This window comes from Tachyglossus aculeatus, chromosome 3 (assembly GCF_015852505.1).
Source record: "Tachyglossus aculeatus isolate mTacAcu1 chromosome 3, mTacAcu1.pri, whole genome shotgun sequence".
In the NCBI taxonomy this organism is placed as follows: Eukaryota; Metazoa; Chordata; class Mammalia; order Monotremata; family Tachyglossidae; genus Tachyglossus; species Tachyglossus aculeatus.
In genome coordinates this window covers 53,101,779-53,122,982 of record NC_052068.1, presented here as the reverse complement: position 1 = coordinate 53,122,982, position 21,204 = coordinate 53,101,779, and the positions used below count along the sequence as shown (strand labels likewise).

Below are 21,204 nucleotides of genomic sequence, written 5' to 3'. Positions count from 1 at the left end.
AGGTTTGAGGATTTTTCTAGATCCCTACCCATACCCACAGTGGAACTCCTCCTACAGTCCAGTTGCACATGACTTGGGCTCTCAGAGCCAAACCAACCCACCAATCTCCTCTTATATTTACCTTATGGCTCATGTTCCCTTTTCTCTCCCTCTTCCCTTCAGTCTCTCCCACCTCTCCTCTTCCACCTCCCAACACCACTCTCGCATTTCCCTTCTCATGCTTCCCTCTTTCTTTCCAACTATCACCTGCTCTGTTACCTCTCCACTCCCTTCACCCACTTCTCTCTCCATCACACCTAACTTGAAGTTGAGCTTGTTATGTCTCTGGTCTCTGCTCCATTTAGCCTTGCAACCCGGTTGCCCCAAGAACTCCCTTAGTGATGCAGAAAGCAGAAGGTGAGGTTTCTATCTAGACTTAAGCTTCTTGAGAGCAGGGAAAGTGCTCCCACTAAGTGCTCAATTTATACCATGACTGATCGCCAGGGTGATTTTTCGTCATAACCAGGTTGACAACCAGAGAACCTTGAGCAGATACCGTCTCCCACCCAGCTCTGAGGCCTCCTTCCCACAGCATCTTCAATCTGGGCCTAAAGCATGTAACCAGGCATCCAGAGAAGCAGTGTATGTCACATACATGATATTTGCCTGAAGGTCTTTTTTTAAAATCATGGTTTCAAAAATAGGTTTGCTAACTGTCTCCAGGGGTTTTGTATTATTTCCCTATTTCTCCCTCTATGCAGATAATTCATCATCATTGATGGTATTTATTGAGCGCTTACTGTGTGCAAAGCACTGTGATGAGTGCTTGGGAGAGTTCAATACAACAGAATCAGTAGACACGTTCCCTATCCATAAGGAGATTACAGCCTAGAGCGGAAGACAGATACCCTCTCAAGCCCACTTAGTACGGTGCACTGCACACAGTAAGCACTCAATAAACATGATTGAGCGAATGAAAGAATGCTCGATAAATACCATTGATTAATGAATATAAATGAAAAATAAATAATGTACAATTCATAGATATTCAAGCAAGTTCTCCAGAATGGATCAGTTTATTAACCTAAAAATTGGGTCTTCAACCTGTGACCTCATGGCTTTAAAGCTGACTGGCCTTTGATGTCCCCCAATCCTGGTCCCAGGTATTCATGGGGATGACCCACTTTTTTCAGTGACAGAAATAATTTGCCTTCTGCTGCTGGGGATTCTGTCACCCTAAGATATAAGGCTTGGGGGACTCCCCTCAAAATCACCCTGAGCATTACAGACTTCTGAATGCAGAGGTTAGAGCTTGACAAAGAGAAACCAGACTGGATATGATCATGATGAGGAAGACTTATTTATAATTAGGATCATTGTGTTACGGGCTTTCCCTCTACTCCTCCCACGTTTTGACATCAAATGAAAATCAATTATGCTGTAAATAACCTGGCTGCATTCAAACCCCCAAAAGATAATAAAAATCCATCTGACATTTGAAACAGCCCAGGTGACACAAGCCGATTGAAATGAACAACCCTCTTGTAAGGAAGCGCTCAAGTAAGGCGGCCAAATGTTGGATTCTAAGATTTTTCCATTGAATGCCACCCAGGACAGATAAGATGGTGAATAATGCAGCTTTCAGATATTGTTGCTTTCCTTGCCTGGCTGGGGGAAGCACCCTTCTCTGCCTTAGTTTTTACAATGCATCAGCAGCGCTGAACGCCAGAGGACTTCACTATTTGATGAAGCTGCAAGATGAGGGTCCACTTCGTCCAGTGAGCCTACTCCCCCGTCCCTGTCCCCGGCCTCTTACCTCCAGAATTGGTTCCGTCGGTTGGCCCGCTGGGGAGGGAAGAGGGTGCTGGATCTTTGCCTCCCTGCAGCGGAGGTGTTTCTTCCTGGTTTGGGAGAAATGCAGAACACAGATCAGTTTCAAGGGCTTGGAGCTTCAACAGAGAATTCTGCAAGCAGAAGCAGAACATTGGGCCAGCTAAGTAGATCACTGAAAGGCAACGCTGGGCCGGCCTTTCGGCTGAAGTCTCTTCCCAGGCTTCGGCCTCTGTTCCCGAGGAGCAGTTCTGTTTAAGGAGCGCCGAGATATGCATCCTTCCCCATGTCGCCTTGGATTCTGCAGTTCTTTAAATCCTAACGTGTTCAGATTATCCGTGACACCCGGGGAACGTGGATTTCGTCAGCAAGAGACGACATGTCCCGGGAACCAATCTGAATGTCTGTCTATACTCCCAGCCTCGCAGCTTTAAGCTGGCCAAGTACGTTCCATTCATTGTGCTGACATCAGGATCTGATGACACTGTGCCCCTCCCGGCCCACCATTCATAAAAAACCCTCGCCCCAGGTCCACGGGGAACACACAGACCACGGCTCACAAAGAGTTACAGAGCCAGCCTCCCCTTCACACACAGGGGAGCCTCTCTGCTTTTCATCTGTTCTTTCTGCTTCTTTTATGTGGACTGCAGCTATCGGGCTCTCATATCTCACCATCCACAGAGGCAGAATGAACAGATCTTTGTCACTCAGGGTAAACCAATCACTGAGGGGGCGGGCCGTTTATCTTACACAGCACTTCAGGCTGTCTATGCCCTCTGTTGCTCTAGTTTGCTCTTGGTCTGGCTCTGGGGAGAGAATCATTCATCTGCACTCTCTGACACCAGGAACTCACCATGATGCAAAAGCCCCAGCAATTTTAATTAGCTTCTGACTGGACTGCGTGAGTCATTTCTAATTCCCCAAAGGTTCCAATCCCCTCCCTCTGGAGGGGTGGGAGAGGGGTGTAGAAGTCCCTTTTCTTAGACTTGTCTCGTTGGGGTGAGGACAGAGATGGAGGAAGAGAAGATCAAAGGGGGAGAGGCGTGTGATCTCATTCACATCCTCTATCTTGATGAAGGAGAGACTCCTTTTAGAGGGATGAAAGAGCAAGGACTTTGAATCAGCTTATTTTGGAAGTTGTAGTCACTGAAAGTATGAAGCCCCAGACTGGCCCAGTGGAAAGAGTACAGGACTGGGAGACAGGAGACCTGAGTTCTAATCCCAGCTCCATAAATTCCCTGCTGTGTGATCTTGGACAAATCACTTAACTTCACCATGTCTCCGTTACTTCATCTACAAAATGGGGATAAAACACTGCTTCTCCCTCCCTCTTGGACTGTGAGCCTTATTTGGCACAGGGACTGTGTCCGATCTGATTGCATTGTGTCCTCCCCAGCTGTTAGCAAGGTGTTTGACACATAGTAAGTGTTTAATAAATATCACAGTTCATATTATTCTTGTTATTGCAAGTGAGAAAATATCCTATTGCTATCAGGGCTACTTCTGACTGGTTTGTGCCTGCTGAAGCTACCACAACAGGTGCTGCACAGGGCTCTTAATTCCAGTCTGGCAACCATTTTGGAAACAGAAGTTGCCTGTTGGCACCCTCTGAGATGGTGCTCAATTTGACTCAGGGCGGCTACTGACTTTATTCAACCCCTCTGGAATTTCCAGCCCAGGACAGAGCACGGAGCTAGGAGTCAGAAGAACCTGGATTCTAATCCCAGTTCTGCCACTTGTCTACTGGGTGATCTTGGACAAGTCACTTCACTTCTCCGACCTCAGTTACCTCATCTGCAAAATGAGCATGAAGGCTGTGAGCCCCATGTGGGACAGGGACTTTGTCCAACCTGATTATCTGGTAACTGTCCTAGGGCTCAGTACAGTGCCTGATACCATTAAAAATAAAGTCCTTTTCAGCCCTCTGCTAAGACTGGGTTTCCAATACTTATTCCCTGAGTAAGGAGAGAAGGCAACTGGATGGCCATGAGAGGACACATGGAAGATGCAAGTGTATCCACTCCTCGATTAGGGGCAGAAGAGAGAGGAGATACTTCTTTGAGAGATCCTACTTTGATTGGCATGTCGGCTGGTTACCTGGAGAAGAATGGAAAGATTTGCCTCCTTTCTTTCCATGCAAACCAGCACCATGCTGATCCAAGAACTCATCATATCTAATTTTAACTACAGCACCAGCCTCCTCACTGACCTCCCTGCCTTTAGCCTCTTCCAGTCCATACTTCATTCTGCTGCCTGGATCATTTTCCTAAAAAATTCATTCAGTCCTCATCTCCCCAGTCCTCAAAATCCTCCAATGGTTTTCCATCCATCACCACATCAAGTAAAACTACAAACCATCAACTTTAAGGTACTCAAGTTTCTCCTCAATCAGTGTGCTACGTGCAGAGCACTGTACTAAGCACTTGGGAGAATACAAAATTAACAGCATTGGTGGACATGTTCCCTACCCACAAGGAGCTTCTAGACTGTGAGCCCGTTGTTGGGTAGGGTTTGCCTCTATCTGTTACCAAATTGTACTTTCCAAGTGCTTAGTACAGTGCTCTGCACACAGTAAGCACTCAATAAATACAATTGAATGAATGAATGACCTCACTGTCTAGAAGGTGAGACAGACATTAAAATAAACTATGGATATGTTACATAAGACCTGTGGGTGGGGTGAATAAAGGGTAATAATAATAATGATCATTATGGTATTTATTAAATGCTTACTATGTGCCAAGCACTGTTTTAAGTGCTGAGGTAGATACAAGCTAATCAGGTTGGACACAGACCCTGTCCCACATGGGGCTCACAGCCTCAATCCCCATTTTACAGATGAGGTAACTGAGGCACAGAGAAGTGAATGATTTGCCCAAGGTCACACAGCAGACATATGGAGGAGATAGGATTAGAATGCATGACCTTCTGACTTCTGATAGACATACTCTATCCACTACACTGCGCTGCTTCATCCAAATTTAAGTGAAAGGGCTGTTCAGAAGGAAGAGGGAGTAGGGGAAATGAAGGCTTAGATAGAGAAGATCTTTTGGAGGAGATGTGGTTTTAATAAGGCTGTGAAGGCGAGGAGAGTAATGATCAGAGAAGCAGCATGGCTTAGTGGAAGGAGCATGGGCTTGGAAGTCAGAGGTCGTGGGTTCTAATCCCATCTCCTCCACTTGCCTGCTGTGTGACCTTGGGCAAATCACTTCACTTCACTGTGCCTCAGTTACCTCATCTGTAAACTGGGGATTAAGATTGTGAGGCCCACGTGGGACCTGATTTCCTTGTATCTACCCAGCGCTTAAAACAGTGCTTGGCACATAGTAAGTGCTTAACAAATACCATTATTATTATTATCATTAACATGCTATCTAACATCAATCTTCTCCCAGTACAAACCAGACCACACGTTTTACTCCTCTCGCATCTCCTTACTGTACCTCGATCTCACCTCTCTGGCTGTCAACCCCTTCCTCACACCCTCCTTCCCTTCTTGGAACTCTTTCCCTTTCGCAACCGAAAACCCACCACTTTCCCTGCATTCAAAGCCCAATAACAATAATAATTATAGTGCTCCTTAAGTGATTACTATGTGCCAAGCACTGCTCTAAACTCTGAGGTAGATACAAGATCATCAGGTTGGACAGTACCTGTCCCACATGGGGCTCACAGTGTTTATCTCCATTTTATAGTAGAGGTAACTGAGGTGCAGAGAAGTTAAGTGATTTATCCAAGGTAACGTGGCAGAGCAGGTACTAGAACACAGGTCCTTCTGACTCCCAGGCTTGTGCTCTATTCACTAAGCCACACTGCTTCCCCTACTAAAATCATACCTCTCCCACCAAATCCTAACTATTTTCTCTCCCATCTGCATAACCTATGCATTTAGTCCTATGCCCTAAACATTTAGGTTCTCACCCCCAACCCCCTCAGCACTTGTACACATAGCTTTATACTTGGGGGCTTCCACTACTATAATTTATTTGAAATGCTGTCTCCGCAAATAGACTGCAACTCTCCAAGGGCAGAGATTGTGTCAGTTTACATTTTTGTACTCTCCCAAGTGCTCTAAACACAATAAACACTTAAAAAAACAAATTAATTGACTTGAGCCAATATAGAGAATCCTAGAAATAGAGGGGATGAAATAAGGCCCTGGCAGACATTGATTCCATTGATCCCTTTGGGATTTACAACCTAAAAGGGATAGCATGGTGTAGTGGATAGAGCACGGGCCTGGAGTCAGAAGGTCATGGGTTCTAATTCCAGCTCTGCCACTTGCCTGCTCTGTGACCTTGGGCAAATCTCTTCATTTATCTGGGCCTCACATACCTCATCTGTAAAATGGGGATTGACACTGTGAGCCTCATATAGGACAGTGACTAAGTCCAATCCTATTTGCTTGTATCTACCCCAGCACTTGGTACAGTGCGTGGCACAAAGTAAGAGCTTAATAAATGCTGGACATCATTTTTATGAAAAGGAGAAATGTGTTGGTTATCAAGTCTTTATCCCAATATCTTTCTCAACCCCACTAACAGCAAAGGAAGACAAACATAAAAATCTTCTTTGCCTCAAAACATAAAGAGATGTAATATGAAAGTCTGAGGTCTTTTGACTTGGCAATGAGCCAAAATAGCTATGTATTCTTAGACAGGCAGCCCAATGAAGAATCGATTTGTTCCTGAAAAGTTGCCTCTTCAGCAAAATTTTGCACGTTAAATGCATAGACCGCATTCTGCAACTGAAGATGAATTCCTGCCACTTGTCCATCTCTTGAGACTTTCCCTAGGCAGAGAGAAGTGCTGAGAGGAAGATTAGAATCCACGGAAGTAGGAGTTTCAAGCTGTTTAGCCTCTGATCCACTGCGGCTCATTCCAGTCACTGTCTCTTCCGAAGCAGAGGCTCAAATCTAATTCCATGCCTGGGATTTCAGTCTGCGGTGTTCTTGGTATTGAGCCACAGTGTGGGCTAGGCAGGGTGAGTCCAAAGCTAAGAAACAAATCTTAAGGCTCTCAGGGAAAATTCCTTCCAGTCTCAAGTCCAGCAGGTTCCGCAGATCTTTAATATGGCCCTGCATTACATGGTCATTTCTTTTAGCATCTTGAGAAAGGAGAATATGCTCCTTCCCTGAGAAAAACCTTACTAGTTGTCAGTCTAAAATTACCCAGGTTCAGTTTACAAAGTGCTTGAAATATGACACACCCATCCAGGGTCCATTGTAAAACATAATTTTAGGGCAATCTGGCTCGCAATTAGCCTGCTGCAGAGCCAGGTCTTTTATCAATCAATGGATGGCATTTATTGAGCACTTTCATTCATTCATTCAATCGTATTTACTGAGCGCTTACTTTGTGCAGAGCACCGTACTAAGCTTTTGGAAGAGTACAATACAGCAATACACAGTTACATTCCCTGCTTACAATAGGCTTACAGTCTAGACTGGAGGAGGCAGACATCAATACAAATAAATAAAATAACCAATATGTACATAAGTGTTGTGGGACTAGAATGGGGGAAGAGCAAAGGAAGTCAGGGCGTCGCAGAAAGAAGTGGGAGATGAGGAAAAGTGGGGCTTAGTCTGGGAAGGCCTCTTGGATGAGTTGTACCTTTAATAAGGCTTTGAAGGGGGAGAGAGTACTGTCTGTCAGATATGAGGAGGGAAGGTGTCCTAGGCCAGAGGCAGGACATGGGCTGGGGGTCAGAGATGAAACAGGCCCCCGGGCCTGGAATGCCCTCCCTCTGCCCATCCGCCAAGCTAGCTCTCTTCCTCCCTTCAAGGCCCTGCTGAGAGCTCACCTCCTCCAGAAGGCCTTCCCAGACTGAGCCCCTTCCTTCCTCTCCCCCTCGTTCCCCCTCTCCATCCCCCCCATCTTACCTCCTTCCCTTCCCCACAGCACCTGTATGTATGTATATATGTTTGTACATATTTATTACTCTATTTATTTATTTTACTTGTACATATCTATTCTATTTATTTTATTTTGTTAGTATGTTTGGTTTTGTTCTCTGTCTCCCCCCTTTTAGACTGTGAGCTCACTGTTGGGTAGGGACTGTCTCTATATGTTCCCAATTTGTACTTCCCAAGCGCTTAGTACAGTGCTCTGCACATAGTAAGCGCTCAATAAATACGATTGACGATGAAACAGGCAAGATTGAGGCACAGTGTGAAGGTTAGCACTAAAGGAGCAAAGCATGCAGGCTGAGTTGTAGAAGGAGAAAGTGAGGTGAGGTAGGAGGGGGCAAGGTAGTGGAGCACTTTAAGGGTGATGGTGAGGAATTTTTGTTTGTTGAAGAGGTGGATGGGCAACCACTGGAGTTTTTTGAGGAGCAGAGTGACATGTCCTGAACGTTTTTGTAGAAAAATGGCAGGAGAGTGAAGTATGGACTGGAGTAGGGAGAGACAGGAGGCTGGGGGAACAGCAAGGAGGCTGATGCAGTAAGTCAGGCAGGATAGGATTAGTGATTGTATTAATGTGGTTGCAGTTTGGATGGAGAGGAAAGGGTGGATTTTAGCTATGTTGTAAAGGTGGAACCATCAAGATTTAGTGACCTGTGAATAGAGGACTGTACTAAGTGCTTGGGAGAGTACAATATAAGGGAATTGGTAGTTATGGGGAAACAGTGCGGCCTAATGGATAGAGCACCACCAGTCAGAAGGATTTGAGTTCTAGTGCCAGCTCCATGACCTGTCTGCTGTATGATCATGCAAGCCACTTCATTTCTCTAGATCTTAGTTACCTCACCTGTAAAATGGGGATTAAGACTGTGAGCCCCATACAGACAGGAACTTTGGCCAACCTGATTACTTTGCATCTATATTGGTGCTTAGAACATTACCTGGTATGTAGTAAGCTTTATGGATACTTTAGGGGGAAAAAAATGTCATTTATGTTTAGTTGGTGTGAGGTGTTTTTTTTTTCCCCCTTCATTCTTACTGAAACAGATCAGTCAGTTTGGTGCAGGGATCTAAAGCAAAATCTAAAGGGAGAGGCTGAAGCAAGGATATGGCCTGGCCAAGGGCTGGAGTTGGGTGGACCCTACTGCCCTTGGGACCTGTGTCTGGAGCCGGGCATGAGTCATGGCTCTTGAGGTGCTGGCTATAAACTCCAGTGGGCAGCCATGCTGGAAATCCTGCATCTTTAGATATAGGGCAGGTGTAATTTGGGAAAGGAATTGACAGCAGAAAGCTGGGGATGGAAGGGAAACGTTGGGACATCAGATAACATGTCCCTCAAAATACCAACGCTGCTGAATTGTACTCTTCCAAGAGCTTAGTACAGTGCTCTGTGCACAGTAAGTACTCAATAATATCACTGATTGATTAGAAGGTCAAGGAGGGCAACCACCACTTGTTTCCTCCCAACTTCCTGTAGAGAGGGTGGAAGGCAGAATCCTGGACTGGCTACTACATTGGCCTAGCCCAAAACTGGCATCACTTATAACTTTATGTCCAAATCTGAATGGACTAAACCTCTCCCTATAAGTAGTATAGAAGCAGGCAAGATTTACTACAAAAGTTTCCAGAACCCCTAAAACAGTGCTGTCTTTGTCTGCACTTTTGTCTGCTTGGGCTTTCTAGCTCAAAGGTTGATCTTTGCAGCCAGTTGCTTTGCTGAGGGGCCTTCAAAATGGCTCCTGGCATCCAAGCAATCTGGCATGGAGGTAAGTGGGTGCAGCAGCCTCCCCCAGCAACAGCCATTGATTAAGCAGATCCCCAGCCAATCAGGAGGCATGTCAAATGACACTACCTCACTACAAAAATTTCCCATTTAATAATAATAATAATAGAATTTATTAAGCACTTACTATGTGCAAAGCACTGTTCTAAGCACCAGGAAGGTTACAAGGTGAGCAGGTTGTCCCACGGGGGCTCACAGTCTTAATCCCCATTTTACAGATGAGGTAACTGAGGCCCAGAGAAGTTAAGTGACTTGCCCAAAGTCACATAGCTGACAGGTGGCGGAGCCGAGATTTGAACCTATAACTTCCGACTCCAAAGCCCGGACTCTTTCCACTGAACCACACTGCTTCTCCAATTTGCCTTCCTGTGCCACCATGCTGAATTGTAACCCCACCAAAATGGTACTAAACCCTCCTATTGTCAGCTGACTATTGTGGGTGATGTTGTTAGGGTAGGGAACCCAGACAAGGGAACTCATTAAAGTTGCAACTTGTTATTAGCTAAATCTCATGCTGAACCATGAGAGAAGCAATGTTGCCTAGCTAATAGGGCATGGGCCTGGGAGTAAGAAGGAACTGGGTTCTGATTCTAGCTCCATCACTTGATTGCTGTGTGACCTTGGGTGAGTCACTTCTCTTTACCTCAGTTACCTTATCTGTAAAATGGGGATTAAGACTCTGAGCCCCGTGTGAGGTCTAGACGATGTCTATGCTGCTTAACTTGTATCTACCTCTGTGTTTAGCAGAGTGCCTGGAACATAGTGCTTAAAGGCCGCAACCTCCCCACCCCCACAAAAAAAAACCTCAACCCAGAAAAACAAACAGCTGCATTGGAGACAAGGATATTTGCCTTCCCAAGGGGAGATGGAGAGGGTGAAACTCCCTCTCCCCAAACCCAATACTCACCCTGGATCCAAAGGTCTTCCCCCTGATCTCATCCAGCTCTGCTCTCCAGCTCACTCATCCACCTACCATGATCTCCATTACTCTATCCACTCTGTTTTTAGTTCCCTGTCTCAAAGCACTGCTTGCCTCTCTTATATAGGAAAAGCAGCATGGCTCAGTGGAAAGAACCCGGGCTTGGGAGCCAGAGGTAATGGGTTCTAATTCTGCCTCTGCCACTTGTCAGCTGTGTGACTTTGGGCAAGTCACTTAACTTCTCTATGCCACAGTTACCTCATCTGTTAAATGAGGATTAAGACTGTGAGCCCTACATGGGGCAACCTGATCACCTTGTATCCCCCCAGCACATAGAACAGTGCTTCACACATAGTAAGCACTTAACAAATGCCATCATCATCATCGTTATGGGAAAATTTCCCCAGTAAGATTGAGCTTCTCCTTCAAGGAGTATTTTACTCCTACAGGACACAAGAACCAATTACATGAAAGGCCTGTCCTGCTGTAGCACTTAAAAACCTCAAAATAATTTCAATTTCATTTGAGCAATGGTGCAATGATTCTGACATTTGCTTTTAATCTCAGCTGACTTTGAGATTAGCATTTATGAAGAAATAAAGAGCACTTGGAGTATTATTGCTTTGATGAGTCTCCTAAAAGACCTTACTTTAAATTCTCGATATTTTCTCAATTGCTTATTTATTTTAATTGATGAGGTAGAAATCCCAGAAGGAATGAAAGGTGAAGCAAATAATAATAATAATGATGATGATAATAGTCATATTTTTTAAGTACTTACTATAAGCCAAGCACTAAACTAAGTGCCGGGGTAGATACAAAATAATCAGGTTATCAATCCATCAGTGGTATTTAGTGAACATTTACTGTGTTCAGAACACTGTAATATGTGCTTGAGAAATGAAGCTCAGTGGAAAGAACACGGGCTTGGGAGTCAGAGGTCGTGGGTTCTAATCCTGGCTCTGCCACTTGTCAGCTGTGTGACTTTGGACAAGTCACTTAACTTCTCTGCCCCTATATCTCTGCCCTCTACATCTCTGCCCCTGCTCTCTCCCCCTCCCTCGAGGCTCGCATCTCCTCCTGCCTTCAGGACATCTCCATCTGGATGTCTGCCCGCCACAGAAAACTCAACATGTCCAAGACTGAACTCCTTGTCTTCCCTCCCAAACCCTGCCCTCTCCCTGACTTTCCCATCACTGTTGATGGCACTACCATCCTTCCCGTCTCACAAGCCCGCAACCTTGGTGTCATCCCCTACTCCGCTCTCTTGTTCAACCCTCACATCCAAGCCATCACCAAAACCTGCCGATCTCAGCTTCGCAACATTGCCAAGATCTGCCCTTTCCTCTCCATCCAAACTGCTACCCTGCTCGTTCAAGCTCTCATCCTATCTCATCTGGACTACTGTATCAGCCTCCTCTCCAATCTCCCATCCTCTTGTCTCTCCCCACTTCAATCCATACTTCACACCGCTGCCCGGATTGTCTTTGTCCAGAAACGCTCTGGACATGTTACTCCCCTCCTCAAAAATCTCCAGTGGCTACCAATCAACCTACACATGAGGCAGAAACTCCTCACCCTCGGCTTCAAGGCTCTCCATCACCTCGCCCTCTCCTACCTCACCTCCCTTCTCTTCTTCTACAGCCCAGCCTGCACCCTCCACTCCTCTGCCACTAATCTCCTCACCATGCCTCATTCTCGCCTGTCCCGCCATCGATCCCCGGCCCACGTCATCCCCCTGGCCTGGAATGCCCTCCCTCCCCACATCCACCAAGCTAGCTCTCTTCCTCCCTTCAAGGCCCTACTGAGAGCTCACCTCCTCCAGGAGGCCTTCCCAGACTGAGCCCCCTCCTTCCTCTCCCCCTCCTCCCCTTCTTCATCCCCCCGACTTACCTCCTTCCCTTCCCCACAGCACCTGTATATATGTATATATGTACGTATTTATTACTCTATTTATTTTACTTGTACATGTCTATTCTATTTATTTTATTTTGTTAATGTGTTTTGTTTTGTTCTCTGTCTCCCCCTTCTAGACTGTGAGCCCACCGTTGGGAAGGGACCATCTCTACATGTTGCCAACTTGTACTTCCCAAGTGCTTAGTACACTGCTCTGCACACAGTAAGCGCTCAATAAATATGATTGATTGATTGATTCTCTGTGCCCCAGTTACCTCATCTGTAAAATGGGGATGAAGACTGTGAGCCCCATGGGGGACAACCTGATTACCTTGTTTCTACTCCAGCGCTTAGAATGGTGCTTGGCACATAGTAAGTGCTTAACAAATACCACCATTATAAGCGCTTAGTACAGTGCTCTGCACACAGTAAGCGGTCAAAAAATATGATTGAATGAATGGTAAGCACCATCCCTACCCACAAAGAACTTACAGTGTGTACAAGGAGACAGACATTAAAATAAATTAGGGATAAATTGGACATAGTCCCTGTCCCACATGGGAAAGGTAAAGTACATTTTTAAATTACATTTTCTCAACTGCAAATTTTTAGTTAACAAATAAAATTATTTGGTGATTATATCACTTGCATACCTGAAAGGTGGGGCTTTACCCATCCAAAGAAAACAAGAAAGAACACAAGAAGAACAGAACATACTGGAATTTTTCAGCAAACATTCAAGTGCCCAAAAGTCTTTTTTCACTGCTCCTGCCTATTCCTCTTGCCTCCAAAAAATGTTGAAAATCACCTCCCAAGTGGAGAAGACCTACGCCAGAGTGGTCCTCCTTGCAGGGTGGCCATTGATAGCCCTCTCCAGCAGTCATGTGCTATTAGAACATTTCTCTGGGGGAGCCTGATGCTCCCACCACTTGCTGCAGAGACATTGCACTTCCTTCCTCATCAGTCAATCACATTTCTTGAATGCTTACTTTGTGCAAAACACTGTACTAAGCACTTGGGAGAGTATAATAACAATATAACAGATATATTCCCTGTCCACAGTGAGCTTACATCTAGGGGAGACTAGATCTAAATGTCCCCTGCCATTGCATCCCAACTGCAAAACCTGGCATTCATGGGGGAGAGAAGTCTGGGGATGAAAATCATCAAACCTGGCATAAAGGCATCTGCTTGGTATTAATAATGAACAAGGGACCAGCCAGCTAAGAACTGGTCAATCAATCAGTGGTATTTATTGAATGCTGTGTGCAGAGGACTGTACGAAGTGTTTGGGAAAGTATGACAGAGTTGCTAATAGAAACCCCAGCCCAAGGGGTCACCTGATTTCTCATCCATTTACTTCCCCCTGCCTTAGCCTGGCAGCAGCTGGAAACATGACAAAGGGGTGGAAGAAGAGAATTTAAAGAGGGTTGGAGGAAAGAAGGAAAGACCTGGGAGAGGGACCAAAGAGGAAGGGGAGGCAAAAAGCAAAAAAGGAAGAGATGAGACAGCAGAAGAGAATAATGAGGCAAGAATGGAGGAAGAGATGATGGAAACCAGAAGGCAGACTTGGGAAGATGAAGGGACTTTAATCTCCTTTAGGTCAAGGATAATATTTACTAATATGATCCAGTGGAAAGAGCACAGGCCTGGGAGTGAGGACCTGAGTTCTAATCCTGGCTCTGCCACTTGCCTTCTGTGTGACCTTGGGCAAGTCACTTAGCTTCTCTGTGCCTCAGTTTCCTCAACTATCAAATGGGGATTCAATATCTGTTATCCCTCCTACTTAGACTATGAGCCCTATGTGGACCTCATAAATGGGTATCTACCCCAGGGCTTACAACAGTGCTTGACACAGAGTAAGCACTTAAAAAAATAACTATTATTATTATTGTACTTCTTCAAGTGCTTAATTCAGTGCTCTGCCCACAAGAAGCACTCAATGAACACCACTGATTGACTTCAGAAACTTTGCTATAATCATGGCTCCAGAGTTTCATCTCTGGGAAGAATGGAGAAAGAGGTGGGCTCAAAGTTCAGAGATGTAGCCATTCCAGCTCCTGTAATAGTCTTATTCCCCATCATTTTGAAGGGTATTTTGTCCTGGATTTGCCTCCAGGGCTTCTGCAATGTGTCTTATTGTTACTAAGGGGGTGGTTAGGGGTTCTACTGACCCAATCCCACTGCCTTGGGGAAAAGATTTAAACTGCAGCCAGAGGACTTGAGCCCTGGGATTGTCTGCAAGGGCAGCCTTCCCCAATTGGAATACTAATAATTGTGGTATTTGTTAAGCGCTTACACTTAACTTCTCTGTACCTCAGTTACCTCATCTGTAAAATGGGGATGAAGCCTGTGAGCCCTACGTGGGAAACCCTGATTACCTTGTATCTACCCCGGTGTTTAGAACAGTGCCTGGCACATAGTAAGCACTTAACAAATGCCATTATTATTATTATTATTATTATTTGCCAGACCCTGTACTAAGTGCTGCAGGGGAATACAAGCTAATCAGGGTGGACGCAGTCTCTGTCCCACATAGGGCTCAAAACAGTCTTAATCCCCATTTTACAGATGAGGTAACTGAGGCACAGAAAAGTAAAGTGACTTGCCCAGGGTCACACAGCATATGTGGCAGAGCTGGGATTGGCACCCATGACCTTCTGACTCCCGGGCCCATGCTCTACCCACAATGCCACACTGCTTCTCAAACTGGAACTACTCTGGAGGAAAGGAAGGCTTTCAGACTGCTTTGCCTATACTGTTTGCTAGTTGTCCCAGAGATTGGCTGCCACCATTCTGGCCCCTAGCAAGTGTGAACTGCCGAGAGGCACAGGTAGCTTTTTGGGTTTCAATGAAGTAATCAATCATTGTGTGCAGAGCACTGTACTAATCACTTGGAATAGTACAATATAACAGACAGTGGACATGTTCCCTGCCCATGAGGAGCTCATAATCTAGAAGGGAAAACAGACATTAAATGAATTACAGTTATGTACCTAAGTCCTGTGGGACTGTTTGTGGGGTGAATAAAAGGTATTTAGTACAGTGCCTGGCACATAGTAAGCAGTTACCAAATGCCTTTAATATTATTGTTATTATTACAAATCTAAGAGCAAGGGTGATGCAGAAGAGAGAGGGAGTAAGGGAAATAAGGGCTTAATCAGGGAAGGCCTCTTGGGGGAGATGTGATTTTAAAAAAGGTTTTGAAAGAGGGGAGAATGATGGTCCGCCAGATATGAAGGGGGAGGGTGTCCCAGACCAGATTCAGGATGTGGGTGAGGGGTGGGCAATGAAATAGACAAGAATGAGGTACAGTAAATAGGCTGGTGTTAGAGAGGCCAAGGGAGCTTGCTGGGTTTGTAGTAGGAAATCAGAGAGGTAAGATCGGAGGGGCAGGGTGATTGAGTGCTTTAAAGCCAATGGTAAGGAGTTTCTGTTGATGTAGAGGTAGATGGGCAACCATTGGAGGATCTTGAGGCGTGAACAAAGACTGATCTTATTTTAGAAAAATGATTTGGGTAGCAGAGTGAAGTATGAATTGGTGTGGAGAGAGACAGGAGTCAAGGAAGGACAGTGAGGAGGATGAAGTACTAGTCAAGACAGGATAGGATAAGTGCTTGGATCAACATTGTAGCAGTTTTGATGGAAAGGAAAGGGTAAATTTTAGTGATGCTGTGAAGGTAGAACCGACAGGACCTGATGCAATATTGAATGTACTGCTAACCTCTTCCTCTGTAGGATCTGCAGCCAGCAAGGGAACAAAGTCAACTACATTTTTTCCCTCTCCAAGCCATTAGCAAAGTGTTACCCAGAAGAGGGAGCTCATATGAAGAGAACAGACACCCCTCCTTAAAGAAAACAGATATTAAAAATACATACTCACTATGCAGCAATTCCTAAGGCCAAATGCCTCACATATCCTAAGCACTAACTCACAGACAAATCCCTTTTTTCCTTTCTCCTATTTGTAAAATTATTTTAGTGCCCGTTTCCCCAGCAAAATTGTAAGTTTCTTTAAGGCAGGGATCATGAACACTAACCCTATTATACTAGCCCAAGCACTCAATTCTGTGCTCTGCACCTGGGTTCTCAATAAATACTGTCTGCTGATAGTGTATAAACAAATCAACAACAGAAATTTGGAAATTGAGTTGTGAAAGCTAGTCCTGGCCTCTCCCCTTCCCTTTGCTCCAAACCTTCACCAAAATTGTCTGGGCTCAGAGTGACCAGTGGGACATGGAAATGTGTTTGTCACTGACGACCTTTCACCCACATCTTGCCTTTGGCCAGGAATACCTTCCCTCTTCACACCCAACAGATGATCACTACCTCCCCCCACCCCCGGCCCACTTTCAAAACCTTATTAAAACCACATATCCGTCAAGAGTCCTTCCCTTTTCCTCTTCTCCCACTTCCTTATGTGTCTCCTTTGCCCTTGGCTTGCACCCTTTATTCACCCCTCCCTCAGCCTCACAGCACTTATGTACATATCCATAATTTAATTATGTTAATGTCTGTCTGTAATTATGTACATATCCATAATTTAATTATGTTAATGTCTGTAAACTCATCATGGGCAGGGAATGTATCTGCCAACTCTGTTACACTGCACTCTCCCAAGTGCTTGGTACAGTACGTACTCAATAAATACCATTGATCAATTGATTGCTTGACTGACAAGTTTTTTCCCCTGGCCTACCCCCAGTAGCAAAAACTCACAATGACCCATGGGGTGGCCAGCGAGGCCTGGGCAGATCACCTCAGCTCCATGCTGGCCAAGCAGACCAGGGTAGTGAGGAGTCTTCCCTCGCCTTAGAACATGGCTGCTGAGGTAATACCCTTCCTCTCCCCTTCCCTGACCATCTCTCTCGGTGACAACACTTCCATGAGACTAGCAGGGGCAAAGCCACTGGGGCAGAAACCAAGCCCAGGCTGGGGATGGCGTGTCTATGGGGCACAATAATGCAAATCATTTTCCAGACCAGCCCAAGGTTGCCACCAGCTCTCTCTCCCACCTTGGTATGAGGTTTTCTCCTCCCCAAGTCCCAGGGTAGCCCTGCAGTACAGGGAGGACTGCAAACAGGGTGGTGTCCGACCCAATTATCTTAAATCCACCCCAGTGCTTAGTACAGTGCCTGGCACATAGTAAGCGTTTAACAAATACCACAGTTATTATTAACTGTTTTCTTTTTGCCTTTAAACCCAGATTTTGTGAATTGAGGATTTGATCAGTGATACACAAATGAGGGGATTTGATTCCTTTTTTTCTCTTCCACTCTGGTATTTTCTTGGTGGGGACTGGAAAAGAGGTTAGGATTCAGGAATAAGCAATGGTTATTTGCAGCCTAATTTCAAATTTGGAGCCGTTTTCAAGGCAACCCCAAGTAGCTTTTTCCAGGCTCCTATCCAGTAGGTGGTGATTTGGGTATGGGAGGGAACAGGTTATCTCAGATGGATTGGACAGCAATGCAGCAGCAGCAGCAGCAGAATCAATCAATCAATCAATCAATCGTATTTATTGAGCGCTTACTATGTGCAGAGCACTGTACTAAGTGCTTGGGAAGTACAAATTGGCAACACATAGAGACAGTCCCTACCCAACAGTGGGCTCACAGTCTAAAAGGGGGAGACAGAGAACAGAACCAAACATACCAACAAAATAAAATAAATAGGATAGAAATGTACAAGTAAAATAAATAAATAAATAAATAGAGAATAAATATGTACAACCATATATACATATATACAGGTGCTGTGGGGAAGGAGGTAAGATGGGGGGATGGAGAGGGGGACGAGGGGGAGAGGAGGGAAGGGGCTCAGTCTGGGAAGGCCTCCTGGAGGAGGTAACTCCTCCAGGAGTTCTGGAGGTAACTCCTCCAGAAACTGAATCACTCCAAAGAAGCTGTTCATCACAAGACTTCACTGGAAGCATTGTGTCCTAGTGTAAAGACCACAGGCCTGGGAATCAAAGGACCTGGGTTCTAAACCTGGCTCCGCCACTTGTTTGCTGTGACACTAGTCAAGTTACTTAGCTTTTCTGTGCCCCGGTTACCTCATCTGTAAAATGGGAATGAAGTACCTGTTTTCCTTCCTGTTTAGACTATGAGCCCCATGAAGGATAGTGTCTGTGTCCAACCTGAGTACCTTGTATCTACCCCAGTGCTTAATATAGGATTTGGCACACAGCAAGTGCTTAACACTTATGGCAGTTATTATTAATAATTATTACTACCACCTTTCCAACCCCAATTTAGGAGTCACGAGGCAGGACATTAAAAAATATGGAAAGTTCAAGAATGGTCCCCAGCAGACTACAAAAGCAGGGCACTACTTGAAAGAAAACTAGTTTTCTTACATTGGTCTCATGTCAGTATTCCGTCCTAGCTGCTTCTGAGGTACAGTTGGGTAGCCCAGATTACGCTGAACATATTCAAGTGAAATATAATTACCACATGATTCAAAACAAACTTTTTTACACTTCTGTGACTCCAAGGTATATCCTGCAATAACTCCCTTTATCATTTCTATTTAACAGCATTTGTAAAGCATTTATTGTGTGCCAGGCACAGAACTAAGCATTAGGTAGATACAAGTTAGGTTGGACATAGTCCCTGTGTCAGAGGGGCCTCACAATCTTAATCCCCATTTTACAGCGGGGGTAACTGAGGCACAGAGAAGTGAAGCAACTTGCCCAAGGTCACAGAACAGACAAGTGATGGAGCTGGCATTAGAACCCAGGTCCTTCTCACTCCCAGGCACATGTTCTATCCACTAGGTCACACTGCTTCTCAATTGCCCTAGAGAATGATGAACACTGATTCCTTTCTTTCCCTCCAAGCACTGAGAAGAGTCATCACTTTATCTTCACAATCACCAATTCTCTTGGTGCCTCTGTCCAAACAAACCCATTGTTCCTTCACAGAAAGGGTTTAGTTCCCAGGAAACTAACTGCCTTCTCCTATTGCCAAATTACAATTTCATTTGATCTCTGCTTTCTCTTTCCATTCATTTTCCCAATAAAACTCTGTTGTACTGTACTCTCCCAGGTGTTTAGGACTGTGCTGTGCACACAGTAAGCACTCAATACATACAATCGATTGATTTTCCCAGATCTCAGCATTTCTTTTCACGTTGATTGTGGTTTGCACTCTTTATTCATCCCTGCCTTAGCCACATAGCACTCATGTACATATCTGTAATTTATTTATTTATATTAATGACTGTCTCCTCTATAGACTGCAAATTCATTGTGCACAGGGAACATGTCTACCAACTCTTTTGTACCGTACTTTCCCAAGCACTTAGTACAGTGAGTCCTCAATGAAAAGGACTGATTACATCATTGACCTCCAGGTCACCTGATCTTGTCTGCTTAGGTTTTCCTCTATCACTGTGACTCTTCGAACTGTGGGGAAGGCTTGTGATATGACTGACCAAATCAAGCAGACCACCCAATATGCTTAAATTTTACGAGAAAAAGAGAGAGAGACCAGGACTAGACAAAATATTCTAAACGAATATCCTCAGGAAAGGGCAAGGGGAAAAGAAAGAGATGAAATGCAATTATGTGCTAATTGATTATTGAAAAGACAATTACTAACACATAAAAAAGCAAAATCTGGGGAAACTAATTAAGATGACAGGTTCCAGAATGGATAAAATGTAATGTGAAGTTTTGGATCCAGCTGGATTGGGGAGCTCTGTGTTTAATGCTCAAAAATGCACATCCTAGGCTTGAATTTAAGCCCAAAGATTGCCACATCCAGCGAGGAGACTGTTTCAGAATGGCCACTAATGAAAAGAAAAACCATGACAAATAAAATAAATGTTGTGGTTATTTGCAGTTCCAGTTGTTGGGACAACTGAAAAAGCTACAGGGACATATACCAAAGGCATAAAACAATGTCACTGTGAGCCTGTCTTCTAGACTGAGCCCATTGTTGGGTAGAGACCATCTCTATATGTTGCCGACTTGTACTTCCCAAGCACTTTGTACAACATTCTGCACACAGTAAGCACTCAATAAATATGATTGAATGAATGAATGAATGTCACAGTACAATGGGAAGCAGTATACCTTAGTGGAAAGAACATGGGCCTGGGGGTTGGAGGATCTGGCTTCTAATCCCCACTATGCCACTTGCTCCCTATGTGTCCTTAAGCCACTCCACTTTTCTGGGCCTCAGTTTCTTCATCTGTAAAATGGGAATTAAATATTAGTTCTCCCTTCCACTTAGACTGTGAGCTCCATGTGAGACAGGGAAGAGTGTTTCGTCTGATTAACTTCTATCTGCCCCAGGGCTTAGTACAGTACTTGTCACAGAGTAAGCATGTAACAAATAGCATATTTATTATCATGGCAAGAGTGGGCCAGGCCCCACGTGGCTCTTCACATGCTGGGCGGTTTGTACACGTGTGTCTCATCAGCTATTATTTCACCACGGCAGTGGAGCTCAGCCTCTTCACCACAACGGCAGTGACTCCCCACTCACACAACCCCAAGCTGGGGAGGGATGTGGGGCCTGGCCCCACCCCGAGTCTCCACCACAGTTAACTTTGTCTCACTGCGGTCATCTCCTCCCTCTGACGCTCAAAATGTCTGCTCTCACCCACCCGCCCTTCCCTCTCCCTGGACGGCCCCCTGTCACTTTCATCATCCCAGCTCCTGGCCACAAGAAGTGTTTGGTTTGTGGCTGTCCAGTTTCTGAGGTTTGGCTGCTCCTGCCATAGTTTTTGACACTAACAGGAAGAGTAGAAACCACCACCTACCCTGAGAAATAGAGCTGCAGCCAGATTAATGCAGTGTTATTTACTTTTCTTTGTTTTTTAGGGCATTTATTATGTGTTTACTACGTACCAGGTGATGTACTAAGTGCTGGGGCAGATCCAAGCAAA

General features: G+C 45.0%; 1 protein-coding gene across 2 annotated transcripts in view; it reads right to left on the bottom strand.

Moving 5' to 3' along the window:
- Positions 1-21,204, bottom strand: part of FAM13C (family with sequence similarity 13 member C) — a 141,377-nt gene that overhangs the window by 49,490 nt on the left and 70,683 nt on the right. For both annotated transcript variants that reach the window (XM_038743632.1, XM_038743633.1), the window contains exon 5: positions 1,796-1,880. In XM_038743632.1, the coding sequence (XP_038599560.1) occupies positions 1,796-1,880 (85 nt within the window). The remainder of the gene's footprint in view (positions 1-1,795; positions 1,881-21,204) is intronic.